The sequence below is a fragment of the Stegostoma tigrinum genome, chromosome 24 (assembly GCF_030684315.1).
Source record: "Stegostoma tigrinum isolate sSteTig4 chromosome 24, sSteTig4.hap1, whole genome shotgun sequence".
In the NCBI taxonomy this organism is placed as follows: Eukaryota; Metazoa; Chordata; class Chondrichthyes; order Orectolobiformes; family Stegostomatidae; genus Stegostoma; species Stegostoma tigrinum.
The window spans coordinates 29,854,205-29,880,248 of NC_081377.1; the positions used below are offsets into that span (position 1 = coordinate 29,854,205).

At 42.3% G+C, this 26,044-nt stretch overlaps 1 protein-coding gene across 3 annotated transcripts in view; it reads left to right on the forward strand.

Annotated features, from left to right (window-relative positions):
* The first annotated feature begins 1,380 nt into the window (after positions 1–1,380).
* The window catches only part of LOC125465138 (exostosin-1-like), a 246,936-nt gene continuing 222,272 nt past the window's right edge, over positions 1,381–26,044 (forward strand). For all 3 annotated transcript variants that reach the window (XM_048558302.1, XM_048558305.1, XM_048558301.2), the window contains exon 1: positions 1,381–2,820. In XM_048558302.1, the coding sequence (XP_048414259.1) occupies positions 1,877–2,820 (944 nt within the window). In that variant the 5' untranslated portion in view covers positions 1,381–1,876. The remainder of the gene's footprint in view (positions 2,821–26,044) is intronic.

The following is a 26,044-nucleotide window of genomic DNA, read 5'->3' on the forward strand; positions in this document are numbered from 1 at the left end:
TGGAGTTGAAATGCCCATCAGCCATGATTTAAATGGCGGAGTGGACTCGATGGGCCGAATAGCCTTACTTCCACTCCTACGTCTTATGGTCTTATATGAATTAAAGAGCATCTTAAAAGGAGTGTGCAATAAAGATTCCAAGAAGTCTTAATCTGAGGCAGTTGCAGGTACAGCCACTGACTAGCTGGGTAAAGCAAACCAGCTGTTAGGGTGCAGTGTTGGTGTCACTCCCTCTTGGCCAGGTGACTCAGGTTCAAGAGATGCCTGCTCCAGAGGATTCAATAATGTCCTTGAACAGGTTGGTTAGCAAATACTGTATTTACAAATGAGGCCAGAATTAAAAGAACACAGACACCCTGAAGAGTTCTATGATTGAAACAAGAGGTCGAGGAGGTGTTGGGAGGCCAGGAAAAGACTGGAACACAGTGATGAGACTTTATGAACTTCCAAACATTGATTGGCAGGATATCATAAAAAGGGGTATTGGTGAATAGTACGCAGTAGTTCGGACACCAAAACATTCATGATAACCATACACCTTTAATTTAGCAAATATACATTTTTTAAGAGAACAAAACTGGCTACCAATGTGGAGAGAAATTCAGTTAATGCTTAATAAGGTTGACTTTGTCCGTCTCTCCGTAGTCACTACCTGACGTGCTGACTATTTTCAGCATGTTCTGCTTTGTGTCTCGGATCTCCAGTATCTGCAACATTTTATTCTTGTAGATTTCACTTACCCGCTGGATTCTTGGTTCACCCTTAAAACCATGCTTGAGGCTGTGTAAGCCGTGTGAATGTATTGCCTTTGGGTAACATTTCTGGCACAGGGCAAAAACAAACAATACCGCAGACCAATCTGCAACTGAAAGATTGGAGGCAGAAAACCCACGTAGATCAGCCTACTGTGTATTTGAATTTTTTTTAATATACGTGCATATTTAAAACGCATCTATTCCAGGTCAACGATCTAGCAGCGGACATGTCAGTCTTGAAGGCCAACTATGCAAGGTGCACCCAAAAGGACCCACGATCTTGATCCAGCATGTATGTCACATCGTTGCCCCTGAAACCCAGCAGTTTGCTGTTGCGCGACTGTACATTATAAGCTGCGAACGCGCACCGGGCTGCATCGCCCTCTACTCTCGGGACTGGGTTTTAAATAAAATTCCTGCCCAATTTTTTTTAACACCTGACGCTCCCCACGTTCGGGACTCGGCGAAAGATTCAGCCAATTGGCACTGGAGGGCGGGGACTGTAGTTGATGGTCGGCGATATTGGCCTATCGGAGGCTGGAATAGGCAGAGGAAGCCCAATCGGAGTGCACGGAACGTTGTGCGATTTGGCCAATGGGGTTTGGTGTAGGCGGGATGAGGGTGGGGGGCGTGGCCTAGTTGGAATGTTGGTGGAGCCAAGGTTCGGAAATGGAATGTTTGGACACGGTTCCACCTGAGTCTCGGCGAGATGGATACAGTCGGCGAGTGAGTCCGTCCCGGAACCACTCCCAGCCCCAGAAAGATACAGTGCTTCCCAGCCATAGCCCGCAACACCCGAGCCCTAGCGCCCGGAAAACCCCGACCAGCTCTTGCAGCCACATCTCCTTCCCTTGAACCCGCTCCAGCCAAAACGGGCAGCCAGTTGCAGTACATGCCCCCGGCTGCCCCATGCCAGACTGGGCTGCCCCTGCTCCGCGCCCGCCTTTGCTTCGGAACCGGGAGGATGCCTCTTCTGGCAGCGCCGGCGTCTGGAAGCGCTTGAGATCCGGGCTGTCAGGCTCCTCTCTGCTCTGTCAGCACCATCCGCTCCGGGCGCCACTTCCTGCAGCCTTGTCCCCTTCAGTGTCTTGTTCCCGACGAGGGCGAATGGTCCCGGACACATGCAGGCCAGGAAGAAATACATCTCGATCGCATTCTGCGCTTGCTGGCTCTTGCTTTTCTACTTCGGGGGATCGCAGATCCGGCAGTTGAAGTTCCTGGCACGGAGGCAGAGCGAGGAGACGGTGATGGCGAGGAGGTGGCCGGCGTGGGACGACCAGGCGACGCTGAAAAGTTTCGCGGAGCAGCCGGGAGGAGGAGAGCTGGACGCTCGCCTGCGGGAGTCTCCAACAATGAAGAGGGAGAACAGGGAGATGGTGTACAAGGACAGCAGGTGTCGGATGGAGACCTGTTTTGACCTGTCTCTGTGCGAGAAGCGAGGCTTCCGGGTTTACATCTATCCCCAGGCTAAAGGAGATAAAGTTTCTGAAAGTTATCAGAAAATTCTCGCTTCCATCCAGGGCTCCCGGTATTACACTCCGGATCCACAGCAGGCCTGCTTGTTTGTCATGAGTATAGACACCTTAGACAGGGATCAGCTATCCTTACAATACATTCACGACGTGGACAGCAAAATCCAGAGTTTCCCCTTGTGGAATAACGGGAGGAACCACCTGATATTTAACCTCTACTCGGGAACGTGGCCTGACTACACCGAGGATCTGGGCTTTGACGTTGGCCAGGCCATGGTGGCCAAAGCGAGTTTTTACATGGAGAGTTACAGGCCACATTTTGACGTCTCCATCCCTTTGTTTTCCAGAGAACATCCTCAGAAGGGCGGGGGGAAAGGCTGGCTGCTGTACAATAACGTCCCACCTAGGAGAAAGTACCTGTTGGTCTTCAAAGGCAAGCGGTACTTGACGGGAATTGGGTCAGATACCAGAAACGCCTTACATCACATCCACAATGGCAAGGATATTATTTCACTTACCACTTGTAAGCACGGGAAAGACTGGGAGAAGCACAAAGACAGCCGCTGTGACAGAGACAACCTGGAGTATGATAAGTAAGTGCAAAGCCTTCATTATACATTGTCTTATTCACTTTGGTGCCCTTAGAATTGAGTACACTCTGAATAAGTGCTTGATATTTGAAGGAAAGGGTTTAATGGTCACGTATTCTTACAGGTACGGGAAGTTATGTATTTCGGATGCCCGAACTTTTAATCTTTGGGCAGACCATCTCTCAAAGTCCTAACCTCCTTTTGAATTGGGACAATCATGGACCAGTGTAACTGTGACTTACAAATTCGCTAAAAATTATTCTCGATCGCACACAAGTGATATTCATTGTTGCAGGACAATGATGGGGCCGAGAGAGTGTATGGAAGATATTTACGGAACATTTTAAAGTTAGTATTTCTAGTCGGCCGTGATCGTTTGGTGGAACATTATAACTTCGAAATATGAGAAAGTAAGAAGCCTGTCCTTCGTGTTGTAAATTGCTTTGGATGCAAGACCACAACTTTGTGCCCCACGCTGGGACTGACGGGCGAAGGGTTGCTAACACGCTGAGTGTCTTCACTCCTGTTGGAGCCAGTTTAACAGCGTTTACGCTTTTGTTTTGTCAACTCCAGCACAGTTCCATTCTGTGTGTAATCAGTGCTGGCAAACCTCAGTGGCAACTTGCTATAACATCCCCAAAAGCTTTGATTTAAGTCCAGGGCCCAGATGCAGAGATGGTCTTAACATCGGGGCAGGTTCACGTGATAACTACAGACAAGACATTTTAAAAGTGAAGGGCAATTCCAACCTAATCTTGGAAGAGGTCAGCAATAACTGATAGGATTGACCTAATTGATTGGATAGAACAATGGGCTTGTGGATTCTGGCCAACAGCAAGGTAAGAGTTTTGATGGCTAGGATCTGCTGTTCGAACTTCCATTTGACATGCAGACCCTGTGTGTTTTGAATTCTGTTGGATGGAATTTCGTGGGAAGAGATTGTCTTATGCAAAAATAACCTTGCTTGTCTATGATAGATGCTAGTATCAAAAGCAAGATTTCTGTTTTAAAAGATCAAATACCTCAAAGATTTTGACACTCTCACCAACAGTTACCTTTAGATGTTCAATCCTGTGGAAATGATGATATTTAATCAAAATTGATCTATTCTCCTGAACTTTTCATTGCGAAATTATTGGCCAGAAATTCTTGCAGTACTCCTCATTGCAGCTGTAGTGTTGTCTCTACAATTATTCTCTCTGATCATTGGGTTCGTGAAGGGTCAGTGTTGTAAAGTGTATGTGGAACTGTGGACAAGAAGTACCTTGTTAATCAATTCACTGACTTTGTGTTTTACAAGAAATCATTTGTCAAAGTGGTCAGTATCACATTCAAGTTCTCTTTTTCATAATCTAACACTTGTTAGGGCTGGTTTATTGATACTTATTCTTTGCCTCTGAATGCATTGTGTCAATATTCAAGCAACGCTCACTTCAAATGTGACATTGGTGTTATGCGACCAGTATCTGAAATGACAGTTTCAGGAGGGCAACCCTACAACAGCCACGTTTTGAAACAATTAGGTCTGAATTTGGCCCGTGTGCAATCTACATCTGCATGAGTGTATCTAATGCAATTTCAGGAAAAAGCTTGAGATCAAATTCCATCAGCTACTAATCAGTTTTTGTCTTGTCAGCACTGTTGCTGCTGATTAAGGCCAGAGGTTTTTCTGAGTATGAGGGATTTTAACTAATAGTCATGAGACACATGGTTCATTTAAGGTATTTTTGTCCCCTTGAATTTGCCCTGTTGCATTGAGTTTTGGTTGCAAGGAATCTATTTCTTTGTTCACACAGGGCCAGCATTTATTGCCCACTTGCTGTGGATCAGATGTCCTGTGTAGGCCAGGCTAGGTAAGGATGGCAGATTACCTTCCCCAAAAGAGGCTAATGAACCGCATGGGTTTTTATAGCAATCAACAGCAGTAACATGGTCATCGTTAGTCCAAGAATTTATTCCAGATATTTTAAATTGAATTCCGGTCTCAACACATGCAACATGAGATTTGAACACCAGTCCCTCTAGTATTAGCCTTTGATTCTGATTTCTTCTCAGTGGCATTATCATTGTACTACTGCCTGTCTGGCAGTTGACCTGTTACGTATGAATTGGGAACTCAGGTTGGCCATTTGACCCTTCAAGCCTGTTCTGTCATTCTGCGATTGTGGCTGATGTGTTTTTGTACCAACTTCCACTTTCCCATCAATCCATGAAGTGCTTTGATTCCCTTTGTTATCTCACTAAAATGGCCATGCTTCAGTTTGGGCTCACATTGTGAGCAGACATTCAACTACGGTAGGCAGTGCAATTGAACTTGAGTCTTAGGTGGAACCCTTGCTGACTTCCTTTATGTTCTTTGCCTAGTGTGTTCCCTTAGGATCTTCATTGTGTATCTACCATCTTTGAGACTGAGGATAGCTAGCTCATCTCAGGAATGAAAGTATACAATTTCCCTGTATTTGTTTCCACGAGATTGACATTGGGGATTGAAGGATTAAATTGAGGGACAAGATGAAAGAATTAAGCTGTCACTCTCTTGAATGTAGAAGGCTAAGTGGCAATCTTGTTAAAGTGTTCAAAGTAATTAAAGGAGCTGAGCGGAAAGGTAGAGAGAATATGTGTGCTCTGATGGGAGTGGGGTGGGTGATGTCAAGAAGCAATTATTCACACAAAAGAAATCAGGAACTAGCTCTGAAAAAGTTTTGGATGGTACCTCTGAGGTCTCTGATCTTTGGGTCGTTGAGGGTATAGGAAGGAGCAGCAAAGTTTACTGACAAGTTTGAGATACAGCTCAGCCATGATCTAATTGAATCAAGCTTGAAGGGTTAAATGGCCTATTCCAATTTGTGTGCGCAAGACTATGTTGTGCATTTATCCTCTTTCCTATTAGGAGAAGCTTTGACTGTTCATTTTGCAGCTGAAACTGGCAGCAAGTTGTCATATATGGTCATTTATAGTGTGTTAATGTACACCACTCAGGGACTCTTGATATCACTGATATTACTGTCAATTACTGTGCAATAGTAAATTTTCAGTTTCTAGCAAGGGGCAACTGTTATCAATTACACTAACTGTCTTGTTCTGTGGTACCATAAATATGCCTGTAATTTTTCCTTGATTTCCAGGAATTTCAGAGCAAAACTGTCGACCCACACTTGAGATTGTGACTATAATTATTCATCATTTGTTAATTACAGGAAAATGTTTATAGATTAGTACTCAATGTTTCAACAGCTCGGTGTGGCTCCATAGAAATCCTATGAAGTAATCTAAATTAATCTCTTAATGATTGTTTCACTGCATGTAAATTATGCAGGATTATTATCAGAGTTGATTTAAACACATGATTTTAGGAAAAGTGAAAGAACCTTAATGTTTAAAGGTACAGTTCACTAAAAGTAACAATTTAAGTTGGCAAGATCAGCAACATAGAATACAAAGCAGAATTTTCAAAACCCAAGTTAGAATTTTAGGCTTATGAATGCAGTAGTGTACTGATATATCAAGTATTCAATATGCTGGAAAGGATGTGCAATGCCTTGCATAGTAGATACAGATCCCACACGTCAAAAGGCTTGTAGTTCATACAGGGTTATTAATGCCAGAGACTTAAAAACCAAACATCTAAATTGCCAGGTGTGGCTATTAGAAGTGCAAATTGCAAAACGTAATCAGTTATGTGATATGTTGCATTTGTACTGAGGGGGTGCTACATTGTTGAAAGCACTGTGTATTTTGAGATACTTAGGAAAGAAAGGGGCGTGATAATTTATCAACTGACTCAACTTTGAGAGAACAGAACTTGTGTCCACATTGAAGTATATAAAACAAAGTAGCGAAGAAATACCACAGGCATAAATACATAATCATTAGAGGACAAGTGTGACAGCTAAATGTCATTCAATGTAGAACAAGGACAATAGAACAAATCAAGGGAAATTATATCATTAAACTTAAAATCAGTGATGAGAAAAGCAAAGAGGTCCTTAAACAAAGGTATAATAGAAAATCATCTGGAAGCTGAAAAAGTAACGAATAGTTAGTGCCGATTCCAAAAGAGTTGGTCATGCTGAACGATGAGCGTATTTAGATTTCCAAAAAAACTCAGGTAAGTTATTACATAAACTGATGAGTAAGGCTAGAGCATTTGGAATTGGGGACAAATAGCAAAATGGGCAGTAGATTTTAAGATAACAAAGTGTGGAGCTGGATGAACACAGCAGGCCAAGCAGCATCTCAGGAGCACAAAAGCTGATGTTTCGGGCCTAGACGCTTCATCAGAGAGGGGTTGGGGAGAGGGAACTGGAATAAATAGGGAGAGAGGGGGAGGCGGACTGAAGGTGGAGAGAAAAGAAGATAGGTAGAGAGGAGAGTATAGGTGAGGAGGTAGGGAGGGGATAGGTCAGTCCAGGGAAGACAGACAGGCCAAGGAGGCGGGATGAGGTGGTGGGTAGGAAATGGAGGTGCAGCTTGAGGTGGGAGGAAGGGATGGGTGAGAGGAAGAACAGGTTAGGGAAGCAGAGACAGGCTGGGCTGGTTTTGGGATGCAGTGGGGGGAGGGTACGAGCTGGGCTGGTTTTGGGATGCGGTGGGGGGAGGGGAGATTTTGAAGCTTGTGAAGTCCACATTGATACCATTGGGCTGCAGGGCTCCCAAGTGGAATATGAGTTGCTGTTCCTACAACCTTCGGGTGGCATCATTGTGGCACTGCAGGAGGCCCATGATGGACATGTCGTCTAAAGAATGGGAGGGGGAGTTGAAATGGTTTGCGACTGGGAGGTGCAGTTGTTTGTTGCGAACCGAGTGGAGGTGTTCTGCAAAGTGGTCACCAAGCCTCCGCTTGCTTTCCCCAATGTAGAGGAAGCCGCACCGGGTACAGTGGATGCAGTATACCACATTGGCAGATGTGCAGGTGAACCTCTGCTTAATATGGAAAGTCATCTTGGGGCTTGGGATAAGGGTGAGGGAGGAGGTGTGGGGGCAAGTGTAGCATTTCCTGCGGTTGCAGGGGAAGCTGGATTTTTAGATTAGCAAATGACAAGATGTAATATCACTTTTGTTCCTTATTTGCACGTACTTTTGATCCTAGTTCCAAAATTATTCAATTTAATAATATTGAAATGATATCAAATGAGGGATGACACCATCAAACATGACTGATGGGGACACTCCTTTTACCCCATGCCGTTGACCTATTACCAGGTTTGATAGTTGCCTATTCGGCCATAGTGTGGATGCACAGTCCATGACTATCAGGTTTTGGAGTGAAACTCCAGCTTGGAGCTTGTGGCTCAGAGGCAAGACCACCCCACCCCTCAAAACAGGGAAGCAGGTTAATGAAGTCAGTTTATAGATCAAGTGAGAAACTCACAAAGGTTCATTTCCAGAAGAATAAAAGTGAGTGACACACATTCTGTTTAGGAACTTGTTAGACCACGTGCGGAATATATTGAACACTTGTGGTCCCTGTAGCATAAAAAAAGGAAAGCAGAACAGGGTCAGTGTGGAAAGGATTTTCTAGTTGATTCTAGTATTGAGGGGCAATATTCATCAGGAAAAACTGAACAGTTGAGGGCTTTTTTTCCTCTAGAGTTGAGCATGCTGAGACTTACCTGATGGAGCTCTTCAGGATTGACATTGTTTTCTAAGGAAGCGTTGAAGATATTTCTGTTTGCAAACAGAACCCAAAAAACTAGGAAATTGCTAATAAAGCCATGAAAAAATTCATGACAAACCTTATTTACAAAGTGAAAGATTAAAATGTGGAAATGAGAATGAGAAATTGAAGCAAATGGCCTAAGTACATTCAAGCATTTGTTAGTATAGTATGTGAAGGGAAAGGAATGTAAAAATGCAAAGAGGGCTAGATGAAGACGAGCCTGAGGAAGCTGACATGAAACATGACCATGGCCTTTATGAATCTACTGATTACTGATTAATTTGGCAGGTGAGGATGAGCCAATCTCACTTTTGTAGAAGGGTTGTCATCTTAATGGCCTGGCCAGTATTAATTTTCCTTAAAGAAATCATACCCTGGTCATTACTGTTTGTGGTATCTCTCTATTTGCAAATTGGTTGCCATGTTTCTTACTTTGCAGTCATATGGACATGTCAAAAAATATTAGTTGACTATGATGCACTTCCAGATATACTTAGATCATGAAAGGTATCTCGTCATATCCAATTCTTTATTTTTAGTTTGCCTTTCAATGCTGCTGTCAGAGGAAAGTATGGATAGGGTCAATAGGAATGTGCCACAGGACCCATTGGGACCAAGATGAATCTTTTGACTTATTTAAGTCAAGTATTTAAGTTGTCAGTGCCTTCCCTAGTGTCTGGAATGACTTGGTCGTGTTGTTGCTAGTCTGTTAATCCAGAGATCCAGACAATGTTCTGTGGATCTGGATTCAAATCCTGCCATGGCAGATGTTAGAATTTGAATTCAGTAAGTTTCTGGAATTGAAGATCATGACCAATGATGATCATGACCAATTGTCAGGGGAAAAACCCATCTGGTTCACTAATGTCATTCAGGAAGGAAATCTGCCATCCCAACCTGGTCCAGCTGACGTGTGGCTCCAGGCTCCCAGAAATCTGGGTGACTCTTAATTGCCCTCTTAATTAGAGGTGGGCAATAAATGCTGTCCTAGCCAGAAATGCCCACATCCCATGAACAAATAAAAAGAAATTAACTTGTCACGCAAAGGGTGGTATTCAATGCTAAATCTCAGTCCAATGATCCACTGTCATTCTGGTTTGCTTGTACCCTTGTCTGCACTGCACCTGTTTGCCAGTCATTCCTGTACTGTATTACTTGCATTGCTCCTGGCTCAATACCAACTCCATTTTAAAATTCTAATCCTTGTGTTCAAATTGCTCCTGGTTTCATTCCTCTTTGTCTCTGCTAGTTTTCAAGCTTACAGTCTCAGAATCCCAGCACTTCTTCATTTCTGGCCTTTTGGTTCACCTTGATTTTAACTAACTTGTGGTGGCCATGACCCTAACTGCTTCAACTCCAAATTCAGGAAATCCACCTTGACCTTTCTCTCCTTACTAAAGATGCTCGTTACTGCCTACATCTTAAGCCAATTTTTTGGTCCACCTATTCTAATATCTCTTGATGTGGCTTTTCAAATTTTGAAAATATTTCTACATGTCACATTTCGATGTTTTACTGCAATAAAACGTTATCAGTATTTTGCGATGTTGCTGTGGTTACATATTTTACTGAGAGTTGAGCGTGCAACCTTCCGATTCAGGGACAAGTGGCTGTGCCAAGCTGACATGTACAATACTCCTCGCAATACTTACTTCACTTCGGAAGGATGTGCTAAGCTGGATGCTTTTAACACCATTTAAGGAGCTAAATAAGCTCTCAACTCAATGTTTGCTACCCACAGCAAATTACAAGATGGAAAGTATGTACAAAGTTCCCTAAGTAATGTGATCTCAATCAAAAGGATATTTGTTAACATCACGACAATTTTTGCTTTGAGCTGAAGCAGAAGAGGCTGTATACTTGAAAAGTGTATCTCTTTTTTTTCTCTTCAATAAGGCCATTTGTACCTTCAGCAAGAGCTTCTCTTGGCTTCATGGATTCTGAGAGAGCCATGAGTCAGAGAGATTTTGGAGAAGTGAAAGCACTGAGTGAATTCAAAATATTTTTTAAAAAATGTCATTACACACCCCTGGGAAGGGGAGACTTGAACCAAGGCTTCCTGGTCCAGATGTAGGAACACTGAGCACTAACATTTTTATTGCTGTTACAATAAAAGGCCATGTTAAAAGCATTGTTTGAAGAAAGACTAGGAATGAGTTAAACCAACAAGTCATGGTGAAATTGTCAGTGAGGGAGTCTCCCTTGATGGAAGTGGCAAAGTGATGCCTTTGTTAGGGGAATAAAGACCAATTGAATTGAGTTCTCCTTGCACTTTGCATTTCTGACTCTCATTGCAGCCATGTCAGGGCCATTATGATGTACGATACTTTGGCCAATTAAAATTCTGACTGGTCATTAAAGGTGGATAACAGAGGGGTCTGTCCCAGAGGTGTTAGATTCAACTTCTACACCAACACTTGAACACTGTCTTGTCAGATCCTTCCACTGCAGAAGTGAGGGAGCTGTTGTTGATGAGACACTTGGGTCAATGTAAAAGATCTCAATACTATTTACAGAACACTGGTGAAGTTCTACCCTGTTTGTTGATCAATATTTATTCCTTAATGACTATCATGAAAAAAACAAGTTGTGAGGTCATTATCTCATTACTCTCTGTAGGAATTTTCTGTTTATAAAATGCCATTTTTTCTTGTGTTACAATAATAAATCACCTCTTAAGTATTTAATTGTTTGTAAAATATTATTTGCACAAGGTTGAAGGAAGTATTCTCTTGATTTTTGATAGTGATCTGGAGGAAAGATTACTGTGGAGGTTAACCATTTTGCTTGCCCAGGTTTCCACCACAATGGAGATCCTCTCTGCTGTCACACAAGTAGCAGGAGAAGTTGGAAATTTGAAGCTCTGCCCTGATCCCAGGATTTCCCGTTTTCTTCGGGATGAGCCATAGTTCTTGCATGGGCAATTAACAGAGAGACCCGGTTATTTTAAATATCCGCTCCACTCCTCAAATCAGGCTTTGCGGTCTTAGGTGTCAGGAACACAGAGTTTGGAAATTAGATGGGATAAAAGCAGATCTGTTCTTGGGCTGGAGAGTCGGGGTACCTCTTTAGAGAGTTAGGTTCCACCTGTGGAAACGTGCGCAGGACACTTGTGAGATTGTGGGTCAGGGACCCCATGGGTGGTGGGATGGTGTAAGTGTAAACCTCTTAGAACTGCCAGGGCCCATCCATAATATTTTGCAATGAATTGGAGTGTTGTTTTTTAATAGTATAATCTGCCATGATGCTGTTTTTGCTATATCGGGTCAGATAGCTTACTCGGCTGGATGGCTGGTTTTCAATTCCTGCACTGGCTGAAGTTGCTGTGAAGGACTCTCCTTCTCAAAATCTCCTGTCAATCGAGGTGTGGTGACCCTCTGATTAAATCGCCATCGGTCACCTTTCTCCAAGCCTGTGGTCCTCTGGGACTATGACAGTCTTACCTGCGTTTGTTATATCTACCTTAATGCCTCAGAAAAAGAGATGGTTTTACCCCAACTTGGAACAAAGTCGGTCTTGCCCATCTGCTGGTTTCTACTCAGTGTGGATGGAGGAGAAAACAAAGCATTTCAAATGCCAAACTAATACCTTTTAATGTGTGTTTGTGTGTCAGGGACAGGGACCCCCAGACAGTTGGCCAGAAGAAATGGCTGACTAGCCAAAGCTAAGGCAATAGTGATGCCATTTGAAACTGTCCATGGCTATTGGTAGAAAATGTCTTGCGTTTCATGTGTACATTTACTTTTTTACAAAAAAGTCCAACACCTTCCATTAACAAAGAAAGTGAGGCAGTTACAATGATCAAAATGTATTCTGCTTTCTGTGTTGCAAAATACCCTAAAAAGTTAAAGTTCACATAAGCTGAGCAAATGGATCACAAGTCTGCCATTGACATCTGTTTTCCATTTTCAACTTACTGTCGTATATGCAGTTACCTGCTTGTGGTAGGTAGTTAATGTGTTGTACAGCTCTGGTATAGAAGCAATCTCTGGAAATACTCAGCAGGCCAAGGAGCATCTGTGGTGAGAGAGGGAGTGTGAGTTGATGCTTCAGCTCAGCCTCTTGTCAGAACTTAATCACACTGTTAATCATATACAATGGCCTTTAAGGAGGTTGTCTGAGACTTAGTGGGGGACTTGCTATTGCAAAGCAACGTTTGAAGTGGTATCACAGGATTTATTAGAGCTACCTATGAATTTAGAAATATTAATAAGGGATATTTGAAATGTACACAGAATAGACAGCCCCCTTTTTTTGAAGATCTAACAATAAGGTGACATAGAATCCCTACAGTGTGGAAAGAGGCCATTCAGCCCATCAATTCTGAATGACCCCTCCAAAGATCATCCCATCGCATCCAGCCACCTCCACCCTATCCCCATAACCCGGCATTCACCAAGGCTAATCGGCCTAACTTGCACACATCTGGACACTATAGGCAATTTAGCGTGGCCAATCCACCCACCCTACTGCGGTAGGAAACTAGAACATATGGAGGAAATCCACGCAGGTACTGGGACTAAACTCTGTATAGTCACCGGAGGCTAGAATTGAACTCAGTTCCCTGGTGTTGTGAGTCAGCAGGTGCTAACCACTGAGCCACCGCCCCAATTCGGAATAAACTATCCAGAGAGTGGTGATAGGTGCCACAGCACCTGAATTAGTTACTGTGAATAGTATTGATGTATTTAAGACTAGGTGCATTCAGCGTATGAGGAGAAAAGAATAGAAATAATATCTTGGTGGAAGTGGGGGTTGGAATAATTTCACGTGGAGAATAAAGAATTAAGAAGGTGGTCTATCAGCTTTTATTGCAAGGGGTTTGGAATATCATACAAAAGTAATATTTGAATGCTATTTATAAATAGACCACTTGTCCCCTTGAACCTGCTCTACCATTCGCTAAAGCCATGGCTGATATCATTACTCCACGTTCCTGTCTATACCCACTTCCCCAACAACTACCTCTTAGCCCTTACAAATTAAAAATGTAGCTACTTCCTTTTTTTTTGAAAAAAGTTATTCAGTCTCTTCTGCCATTTGAGGAAGAGAGTTACAAAGACTCAAAAGCCTCGCAGGAGGAAGAAAGAATGATAATACCTGAAAATGAATGTACTGGACCTCCAATTTGAAGTACACTATATAAGTCAGACAGTATGTCTCATTTGCCAGTTTTACTGTCTTTCGCTACTGGGCTGCATGAAAACCTAAATTCTCCTCAACCCTGACTTGAATGGGTGAGCCCTAAACAAACAGTAACTTCCTCGTTCTAGATTCTCCAACGAGAGGAATTATCCTTTTTTATATGCACGCTTTAAAAGCCCCTCACAATCTTCTAAGTGTTAACCAAGTTCCTTCTCTTGCTCTCTTAAACCACTAATGGTTTCAGGCCTAACCTGTTCCCACACAGCCTGCTCATTCCCACTGTCAGACGACACAATCTTCTCTGAAGTGCTTCCAATACATTCACTTACTCCTTGTAATAAGATGACCAATACTGTGCACAGTACATCAGGCAAGGTTTCACCAGTGTCCTGTATAACTGAAGCATAATCTTTGACTTTTGTATTTAATTTCCCTCCCAATAAACAGTAACATCCTGTTAGTCTTCATAATTACTTGCTGCACCTGCATACTAAGCTTTGGCAATTCATGCTCTGGGACACCCAGAATCTCTCTGCATCATGGAGCTCTGCAATCTCTTACCACTTGGGTAAAATGCTTTTTTTTATTGTTCTGGCAAAATTGACAATTTCACAATTTCTCACATTACATGCGTTTTTCGTAGATCTTGGCTCACTCCCTTAGCTCATCTCTGTCCATTTATAGCGTCCTTTATGTTTTGTCGTAACTTGTTTCTTATCTATTTTTGTGTCATCAGTGATTTTGTTTTGAGTCCCATGCATGTTCAGATAAAGAGTCTTTAGTCTTCTCCTTATTATTTTTGTAACCTCTAGTCTTATCTGATGATTTACTGTTAGATTTGTACTTCCTCTCATTGTATGTTTAACATTTCCTCGTCACCTTTTTTCTGGTCTTGTCTTTTGCTGCAATTTTATGCTGGACTTTGGAGAGATCATATCTGAAATAGTGTGTACAGATTTGGATTTCATAGCTAAGGAAGAATATAATTACTTCCAACTGGATGCAACCAGACGTTCGCTACACTGGTTCTGGAGTGAGAGGATTCTCTGATGAAGGAGACATTGAATAATGTTGGCCTGTATGAAGTTTAGAAGAATGAGAGATGATCTTATTGAAATTTACTGGTTTAAAACCTGAGAGCATTTGACTGTCTAGTCATTAAGAAACTGTTTCCCTTGGCTGGAAGGTCAAAAATTCTGGCTCATAGATTTAGAATTACCCTTTAATAAAATGAGGAGAAATCTTTTCACTTAGAAACTCTGAATCTTTTGGTATTCCCTAATCCAGACAACTGGTAATGCCCAGTAAGGCAGTTTATTCAAAACTGAGCTCTCTTGATTTTGGAATTTAAAGAAGTTGAGAGATGTCAGGATGTTGCCAGAGTATAGAGTTGGTGTGAAAACTAATGAATGATCAAAAGGGTCAAGTGGCTGAAAGGCCTATTACTGATCAAACTCTTTCTTATATTGGCTCAGCTGGCCTGTTTCTGTGCTATAAGTTCTGTTATTCACACTTTGCCCTAGTGTTAAAATGGAACCAACATATAATCATGTCGCACAGAAACAGACACTTGAGTCCAAGTTGTTTATACTGATCAAGTATAAACCATCAAATCTCTTCAATTTCATCATATCCTTTCTAAAGCAGGGTGATCAGAACTGTACACAGTACTCCAAAAGTGGCCTCATCAATGTCATGTACAACCTGAATATGACATTGCAACTCTGTACTCCGTGGTCTGAGCAATGAAAGGAAGCATGCTAACTGCTGACTTAACCACCTGTCTACCGATGATGCAAATTTCCAAGAATTAAGTTTGGAACTCCTAGGTCTGTCTGTTCAACAGCACTACCTGGGGCTCCACCATTAATTGTATAAGCCATGTCCTTGTTTGTTTTATCAAAATGCAATATCTTGCATTTTTTCCAAATTAAACTCCGTCTGCCACTCCTCAGTCCATTGGCCCAAATGAACAAGATCCTTTTGTAATCTTACATACCCTTCTTCACTGTCGACTATACCACCAATTTTGCATCTGCAAACCATGTCTCCTACATTCTCATCCAAATCATTTATATAAATTATAAACAAAAGTGAACTCAGCACCGATCGTGCAGAACACCGCTGGTCACAGAATTCCAGCCCGAGAAACAACCATCTACCACCACCCCCCGTCTCCTACCTACAAGCCAATTTTGTATCCAATTGGCAAGCTTTTGCTGAATCCCATGTGATCGAACTTTACTAATTAGTCTACCATGTGGAACCTTGTCAAACGCTTTACTAATATCCAAGTAAGGCAACATCTACCACTATCAACTCATCAATCTTTTTGGTTATGTTCTCAAAAAAACGCAATCAAATTTGAGACAGGATTTCCCATGCACAAAGCCATGCTGACTATCCCTCAATGCAAGTAAATCCTATCTCTCAGAATCCCCTCCAGTAAGTTACCCACCACTGATGTCAAACTCACAGCTCTATAGTTCCCAGGCTTCTCCTTGCAGCTTTTCTTAAATAAAGGCACAGCATTAGCCACCCTCCAATCTTCTGGCACCTCCTCAGTGGCTGATACAAATATCTCTGCTAGGGGCCCACAATTTCTTCACCAATTTCCCGCTACGTCCTGGGATACACTTGATCAGGCCCTGGAGGTTTATACACCTTTGTTTTTATTTTAAAGACCTCCAGCACTTCCTCTTCTGTAATGTGGACTGTTTTCAAGACATCAGTATTTATTTCCCTGAGTTTCCTAGCCTCCATTTCTCTTTCTCCAAAGTAAAAACCCATATAAAATGTTCGTTTAGTGTCTCTTCCCATCTCCTGTGGTTCCACACATAGACAGCCTTGTTGATCTTAAGGGGCCCTATTCTCTCCCTGGTTGCTCTTTTGTTTGTAATGTACTTGTAGAGTCTTTTTGAATTATCTTTAATCTTATCTGCCAAGGTTATCTCATATCCCCTTTTTGTCCGTGATAATGGGAACTGCAGATGCTGGAGAATCCAAGATAATAAAATGTGAAGGCTGGATGAACACAGCAGGCCCAGCAGCATCTCAGGAGCACAAAAGCTGACGTTTCGGGCCTAGACCCTTCATCAGAGAGGGGGATGGGGTGAGGGTTCTGGAATAAATAGGGAGAGAGGGGGAGGCGGACCGAAGATGGAGAGAAAAGAAGATAGGTGGAGAGGAGAGTATAGGTGGGGAGGTAGGGAGGGGATAGGTCAGTCCAGGGAAGACGGACAGGTCAAGGAGGTGGGATGAGGTTAGTAGGTAGGAGATGGAGGTGCGGCTTGGGGTGGGAGGTGCGGGATGGGTGAGAGGAAGAACAGGTTAGGGAGGCAGAAACAGGTTGGACTGGTTTTGGGATGCAGTGGGTGGAGGGGAAGAGCTGGGCTGGTTGTGTGGTGCAGTGGGGGGAGGGGACGAACTGGGTTGGTTTTGGGATGCGGTGGGGGTTGGTCCTCCTGATTTTGCCCTCCTGTTGTTGTTGGAGCAGAAAGGAAACATGCTTTGTAATGTATTATCCACTCACAATGCAAAACCTAGAGGCTGTCCCTTGAAGAGAGGGTAGATGTTGGAATAAAGAATGGAATGAAGTTAATATGACAGAATTATAACTGAAATCAACACTCCATGAAAAATCTGACTTGGCAAAGAAAACATCATAGGCTGATGTAACAATAGCCTTCTTATGAATTCTTAATCCAATCAAATTTATGCACGTCAAACCAAAATCAACTTCTTCAACAAAACTGACTGTGTAGCAACCTTATACCGACAGGATAGAGGTTGTGATTTTGCTTCATACTGTAACCTGAAGAGTTTGAATAATATTTTGAAGATGTCAAGTGTGGTGACTGCAACATTTCTTTCCACGTCTACAAAAACATCGACTTGATGCCAAAACATGTTGCACCGAGTCATTTATAAAAATTCCAGTCCCTATGACAAACTTCTACTTTGTCACATGTTAAGTCAGAAATGTATGTGGTGCTGAAATAATTATCCCTGAGTTTGGAACTTCTAGGCTTATTATTCCTTTAATATGCTATATCCAAACTCCCACTGTCCCTTTCTCCTCTTATTCCTGACAAGTTGATCAGTACTGGCTCCCTTTCTAACTATGTCTCAATTTCAGTATTCATATCGTTGATTTCAAACCACTCAATGCCCCCACTTCTGTGCAATTTGCTCCATCCTTGCTACCCCCTGCTTGGATTCTGGCCTCACTTTCAGTTATTGCAAAAGTGAGATCCAAATCTTCAGTTCCATGGATCCTAAACTCTAGAATCTTTTCCCTCAACTTCTCTACCTCCCCAACTTTACTCTGTTCAATAGATACACAAATAAATTAATGAATATATTATAATTAAATTTTCAACAGACTAGGTCTACATGAAAGGATGTTGCACATGATAAAACATGATGACGACATATATAGTGGAAATAGAGGATTTGTTAAAAGGATTTTAAAATGATGGAATAGACAGTGTTAAGGATTACAGTCAGGGTGACACATATTGTAAGCTACCTGCTCTATCCCTTTAAGTATTTGTAAGTTTTAATCAGATCACCTCTCGTTCTTTGAAACTTTGGAGAATACAGGTCTGGTTCGCCTAACTACTCTTCAGAGGACAGGAGTGCAATCCCAGGAAAATGTCTGGTGAACCCTTGTTGCAGTTACTGTTTGGCAATGGCATCTTTCCAGATATAAGGAGACCAAAATTGGACACACAAACAACTGCTTCTCCTCCAAAAACAAATTCTTGCTGCCCACCACCACCCACACCACCCCCCCCCCCCCGCCCGCAAACCCCCAATTTGCAGCTTAAACTCAGGTCCAAAGTTGCTCGAGCTTTCGACATACAATATTCAAGACCTGCCACGGTCTGATCCTTATCAATAATTGAAGAAATTTGTTCTTATCTGTTCAAGGTCAATTCTTCTTAGTAGATTCTAAGCAACCCTTTGTATTACAACCGCATTTTAAAAACCCATTTTCTTTTCTGAGGACGCAGAAGCCATTCCTATTAGTGCCATTGGTTTCCCATTTAACTTGCAGCACTTGGCTTTAGTATGTTACGTCTTTTGCAATGGAGGCATGTTATCTTTGTCACTTCACTTTTGGTTCTAGTTTAGCACCAGTATTATTTGACATCTACTGTTTGCTCCCTAAAACATATAGTGAGTCCATCCCTACATTTCCTGTTCCTCCAATTAATTGTGGATTCCCATATGATCAACTCCCTACATGTGTGAGATAGCATACCAGACCTTCTCAGTTCTTTGACATTTGGTGCCATGTAACTAGGTTTTAAGTGGAATTTGAGTAAGGGTTGGTACAGAAGCCTGCAGTGTCACTTATCTTTGGCACTCTGTCTCCTGCTTTGACTCTACAATATAGTTGACACTTCAGAGCTGCTTTTTTGGGGAGTTGTGGGGGTGGTGGTAGAGGGGAGGGAGAGTTAAATGAAAATAGATAGACTTTTGTATTGTAGAGATTGGGAAAGATTCCCTTGGTGACTCTGCGTGTTAACACTTCATAAATCTGTGTATGTAATGAATTGAGTCCTCGGGGTTAACATCTCCCACTTACAATGTGTTAAAAGTTGAGAAGAAATGTGCAAAAACATTGGTCTGGTTGGTAGCTACGACGGATTTGTAAAGGTTTTCTGAGCATTCACCATTTCTCAAAACAGCTCCCAGACATAATCTTCCCCTATTTCATTTTGTGCTGCTCATTTTGTGACAGAATCAACTCTTTCCCACAAATCTGATTCAGTCTCACGTTCTATTATTTTAACAGAATAATGTCTGCAAAACCACATGACCAACAAATCGCTTCACTGATCTCCTTTTGTTATTAATGTGCATCTCTTGCTATGTTAGGCGTTTTCGCTATGATTTAGTATCAGAATGGAGACTTGTTTTTTTTTCTTGCTGTCTTCATCTAACCCACAAAATCGAATACAGGTATAGTTTCAAATCAGGTGGCAAAGTTGTCTGAAAACTAGACTGTTATAAAATGCGCCATAAAATCAATGTTAATTGAGTGAAATTTCAAAACAAGCTTGCCTGGGCAACTTGTGACACTGGACTAGATATCTGCTTCAGTGCTGTATGCTTGTCTAGTTCCATACATTAGTGACCTTTGACACCACTTGGCCCAGCTCTACATGAACTGCTTTTGGCCAAATCTGTCCAATCCATAACTGGACAAATCTGAAACCCGGCTTAGCCTTAGTCCTGAGGTTGTTGGTTTTGAGACACTATATCTGGACTGTGGATCCTGGAGATCTGAATTAAAACCAGAAAGCGCTGGAAATACTGAGCAGGTCTGACAGCATCTTTGAAGAGAGGAACAAAGTTACTATTTCAGTTTGATCATGGTTTTATTAGATATTTATTAGTTTTGTTGCATGCTTTTAGTTAGTCATAGAGTGAGAGATATACAGCCCGGAAACAGACCGTTTGGTCCAACTCTTGAACCCTTCCTATTAATGTACCCACTCAGATGCCTTTTAAATGTTGTGATTGTACCGGTCTCCACTACTGCCTGTGGCAGCTCATTCCATTCGTGCATCGACCTCTGTGAAAAAGTTGCCCCGCGATGCGAAGTCTCTTTGAAATCTTGCCCCTCTCACCCTAACCCTATTTCACCTAGTTTTGGACTCCCCTATCCTGGGGAAGCGACCTTGCCTATTAACCCTATCCATGCCAATCACTATTTATAAACCTCTATCATGTCCCCCACGCAGCCTCTAATACTCCAAGAAAAACAGCCCCAGCCTATTCAGCCTCTCCTTATAGCTCAAACCCTCCAACCCTGGCAACATCCTTGTAAATCTTTTCTGAACCCCTTCATGTTTCACAACATCCTGCCTATAGCAGGGAGACCATAACTGCATACAGTATTCCACATGTGGCCTAACCAATGGCCTGTACAGCTGCAACATGACCTCACAACTTCTTTACTCAATGCTCTCACCAATAAAGGCAAGCGTACCAAATGTCGTCTTCACTATCCTCTGTACCTGTGACTCCGCTTTCAAGGACAATAAACCTGCTGTCCATGGTTTCTTTGTTCAACAACACTCCCCAGGACCTTACCCTTAAGTGTTGAAGTCCTGCCCTGATTTGCCTTTCCAAAATGCAGCACGTCACTTTTAACTAAATTAAACTCTACTTGCCACTCCTCGGTTCAATGCCCCATCTTGATCAAGATCCTATTGTACTCTGAGGTAAGCTTGGCTGTCCATTACACCTCCAATTATCATGTCACCTGCAAACTTGCTAACCACACCTCCTATGTTCATATCCAAATGATTATATAAATGACAAAAAGCAGTGCATCTAGCATTGATCCTTTTGGCATGCTGCAGGTCTGAGGCCTCCAGTCTAAAAAACACCACCACCCTCTGTCTTCTACCTTCAAGCTGGTTCTGAATCCAGGCAGCTAGTTCTCACTCTCTATTCCATGTGATCTAACCTTGTTAAACAGTCTACCATGAGGAACTTTGTCAAATGCCTTACTGAAGTCCATATAGATCAAGGGTTCTGAGGAAGGGCCACTGAATCTGAAACATTAACTCTGTTTTTCCCTTCACAGATGCTGCCAGACCTGCTGAGCTTTTCCAGCAACTCTGCTTTTCTTCCTGATTCACAGCATCCGCAGTTCTTTTGGCTTTTATTCCATATACATCACATCATGTGCTCTGCCCTCATCAATGCTCTCTGTTACTTCTTGAAAAAACTCAGATGAGTTTGAGAGACAGAATGCCCCAACACACAAAGCCATGTTGACTATCCCTAATCAGTCCTTTCTTTTCCCAATACAAGTAAATCCTGTCCCTCAGAATCCCCTCCAACAACTTACTCACCACTGATGTCAGGCTTATTGGCCTGTAGTACCCAGGCTTTTCCAATTAGCCAACCTCTAGTCTTCTGGCACCTTACCTGTGGCTATCGATGATACAAGTATGTCAGCAAGGGCAGCATTCTGTTCCCTAGCTTCCAACAGAGTTCTAGAGCACATGTGATCAAGTGTCTGGGATTTATCCACCTTTACGCATATTAAGACATCCAACACCAACACCCTGTAACATGGACATTTTCCAAGAGGTTGCTATTTATTTCCCCATGTTTTACATCTTCCACATCCTTCTCCACAGTAAATACTATTGCAAAATACACATTTAGTATCTCCCCCATCTCATACGGTTCTACACATACATGGCCTTGCAGATTTTTTACAGGGACCTACTAGTGAGTTTTGAGAAGATTTGTAGCTCAGGTTCAGGTTCTGGACGTGAGTTTGCTCACTGAGGTGGAAGGTTAGTTTTCAGACGTTTCATCACCATTCTAGGTAACATCATCAGTGAGCCTCCGACGAAGCGCTGGTGTTATATCCTGCTTTCTATATATCTGTTTAGGTTTCCTTGGGTTGGTGATGTCATTTCCTGCATTGGTGATGTCATTTCCTGTTCTTTTTCTCAGGGGATGGTAGATTGATTTGGAGCCAATGTGTTTATTGATGGAGTTCCAAAAGAGTTCTTAAAAGACCCTATACAGACAACAAGCAAAACGAAAGTCATCTACAAAATACCTTGCAAGAACTGTGACAAACACTACATTGGACAAACAGGCAGAAAGCTAGCCACCAGCATACATGAACATCAACTAGCCACAAAACGACATGACCCACTATCACTCGTATCCTTACATACAGATGAGGAAGGACACCACTTTGATTGGGACAACACATCCATCCTAGGACAAACCAAACAGAGACACGCACGAGAATTCCTAGAAGCATGGCATTCCAACCGGAACTCCATCAACAAACACATTGATTTGGAGCCAATCTACCATCCTCTGAGAAAAATAACAGGAAATGACATTACCAACACGGGAAATGACATCACCAACCCAAGGAAACCTAAACAGATAAATAGAAAGCGGGACGTAACACCAGCGCTTCGTCAGAGGCTCACTGATGATGTTACCTAGAATGGTGACAAAACGTCTGAAAACTAACCTTCCACCTCAGCGAGCAAACTCACATCCAGGGACCTACTCTCTCCCTAGTTACTCTTCTGTCCCTAATGTATTTGTAGAATCTCTTTGGATTCTCCTTAACCCTATTTTCCAAAATTATCACAAGTCCCCTTTTTGCTGTCCTGATTTCCCTCCTATGTATACTCCTACTGCTTTTATACTCCTGTATGGAATCACCTGATTTCTACTGTCTATACATGACACATGATTCCTTCTTTTTCTTGACCAAAACCTCAATTTCTTCTGTCATCCAGCATTCCTTACATTTACCTGCCTTGCCCTTCACCCGAACAGGAACGTATTGTGTCTGTACGCTCATTATCTCATTTTTTGAAGGCTACCAATTTTCCAGCTGTCCCTTTTACCTGCGAACGTCCGCTCCCAATCAACGTTTGAAAGTTCTTGCCTAATACTGCCAAAGTGAGGATCACTGATTTAATTTTAAAAGTTAAGAAATTCCTACTTGATTTACTTCACCTGTAACTATATCCTCCATTCATTTAGAACTGCAGCAGTAGAAAAGCGTCCCAACATGTTTCATAGAGAGAAGAAAGCCAAATCTCCAGAAATTGGTATATCGGGCAGCACAGTGGCTCAGTGGTTAGTACTGATGCCTCACATTGCCAGGACTTCAGGTTTGATTCCAACCTCTGGCGACTATCCATGTGAAGTTTGCATGTTATCCCTGTGTCTGCATGAGTTTCCGCCAGGTGCTCTGGTTTCCTCCAATAATCCAAAGATGTGCAGGTTAGGTGAATTGACCATGCTAAATTGCCTGCAGTGTTCACGGATATGTAGATTAGGTGCTTTAGCCAAGGAAAATGCAGAGTTACAGGATAGAGTAGGAGCATGGGTTTGGGTGTGATGCTGTTCGGAGGGCCGGTGTGGATGTATTGGGCCGAATGGTCTGTTTCTATGGTTTGGGGATTCTATGGAAAAGAGAAAGTGCTGGAGAAACTCTGCAGTTCTGGCGCTGCCTGTGGAGAGAGCAGAGTTAGCATTTTGAAACTGGTATGATGACTCTTCACCGAACTGTTCTGAAGAGGGGACATGTCTGACATGAAGCGTCACCTATGTTTCTTTCTTCACATGCTCTGAAACCAGCGTTTTCCGATTTCTAGTGTCTGTGCTAATTTGCTTTTACTTCCAAGTTTGGTGTCCTGAGTATGTGGTCAATATTATTCTGCCTGGTGAATGTGGAACAAATATTGCTGACTTTCTCTCCGTTGCAATCATGCAACAAGACCCTGAGTGAAGGCTGTTTTGTATCTGGTATCGGCACAGTGGGTAACATTCTCTCTTCTCCAAGTTAGAAAGCAATGAATTCACACCCCATGCTGTCAGCATGGTACAGGCTGTGATAGCACTGCACTGTTAGTAATACAGTCTTTCAAACGGCACGTTAAACTGAGGCCCTTTTTCCTTCTGGCGTGGACCTGCGAGTCTATGGCTGTAGTCTAAAGAAGGGTAAGAGTGTCTTCTCATCATCATCTGAGCGAATATATATGTAAACATTATGACAAGCTTCTGGATCCCTCTGGATTATTGTCATGCATGATGTGTGTGTGGATGTATACTTTATCTGTATATGCATATGCATCTAATCTGTTACATATGCTGTTTGAAAGCTGAGCATTTGCTATTTTGTTCATTATTAATACATCTGTGTGAATATGTTTATCATCTTTTTAGAGTGCAGTTACTATCAGAAGGCCTGGGAGTAGGGGGGCAGTTCAGGACGAAAGGAACGGGCAGCTGAAGTGCACCTTTGGGTTTCAGCCAGGCTTGGAGTTAGGCTGAACAGTCAGAACGCTGACTTCTGTAATTTCTAGAAACTAAAGGTTAATTCCAAATCACTGCTGGGAGAAATCATAGCTGCATTTAAAAGAATTACATGTTTTCTTTGAACACTTATGATTATTAGTTCTAAAAGTATTGGAGGCAGAAAACAAAAGCTTCTGGGTTGACGTGGCAAGAGTCATCCTATCAGCAGCAGAGTCTGTTCGTTATCTAACTAATTGGGGAGATAGGGCAATGTAAGGATAAATGTGCTTTGTGGCCAGTGACTACAATGTGGGATAGGAGACCATGAGGATGTGTGTGTCAAACCACCAATGGCTGAAGTGTGGGATTGAGACACTGGGAGGAGCTCAAGTGCTTAAACCTCCAGGAATATCTTTACCCAGATTTGGAAACTACAGGATACAGTGGTGGTCCGTCCTTACTGGATCCAGTCCTCCATTTTCAGAATTCCTCTCTGGTTTCATCCTTTTCCTAGCAGCATCTCCCCAGGAGTGTAATGATGGCCCCTGATTTTCACTGCACTTTGAAAGATGTGGGCCACCAAAACAGGATTTCAGAAAATTGTAAAGAATGCACAGCTCAGAAGCAGTATCTCTGCCCCATACCAGCTCCCTTCCACCCTACTGCACATAACCCTCTCAGCACATGGAAAGGGAAATTGAGGCCATGGTCTCTGGCTGAACCTCAAGCGTTCCTTTGCAGTCTCTAGGCATTAAAATTGTGTCTGAAGGACTTTGTCACAAGTAATACCTAGGAGAAATAAAACATGAAGATTTTTTTAAAATGGTGTTTCATTCTCTTTGAAGTTAATAATCAATTATTAAAAATACCGTGTTGAGGCAGTAAAGGTGGTTTGACCAGACAGGGTGATTGAAGATGGGAGGTCATATGATGAAATTTTTCGGATCACATTCCAACAAGAGCTGGTGACCCCTTTTCCTCACAGGCACATTCCTTCATCCAGCCAGCCATTTTGATTCCACTCTGATCATTGAACTGCATTGTTTGCTTGAATGCACTGGTATGTAGAACACGCAGAAAATTGAAGTTCCTCTAGAAACCAATCTTCAAAGGCTACCCATGGGGAAAGTTAAAAGTCGGATTCCATTACCCCGGTCAGCTATCATTCTCCAGTTGTTGCTGGTTGCCAAGCAACAGCACACCTGAATATGTGCTAGAAGTTAGACTTTCCATAATCAGCAGAGAAGAGTTGAGGCTGCTTTATGGTTGCCTTCAAGTAAGAAGGTGATAAAAAGCAACTGAACAATTTTATGTATTCTTGATAAACAAAAATCAAAATTTCTAGTGAAGAATGGAACTGAAGTAAGGCCAAGATTTAAATTAGTGGGGGAGACAAAAAAAACAAGATTAAAATTCAGGTGATGACTTCTAATAAATAATTTCTTTTAAACTGATTTTTAACAGCTGACAGAGGTGACCAAAGTGTGTCTCATTCAAATATAAGTTCATTAATCGGGAACATTCCTGTTTTTGTCTGAATTATATGTGAAACTATTCAGCTTGTTATTGCAATTTACGCTTTTTGACAAGGGAAAAGAATTC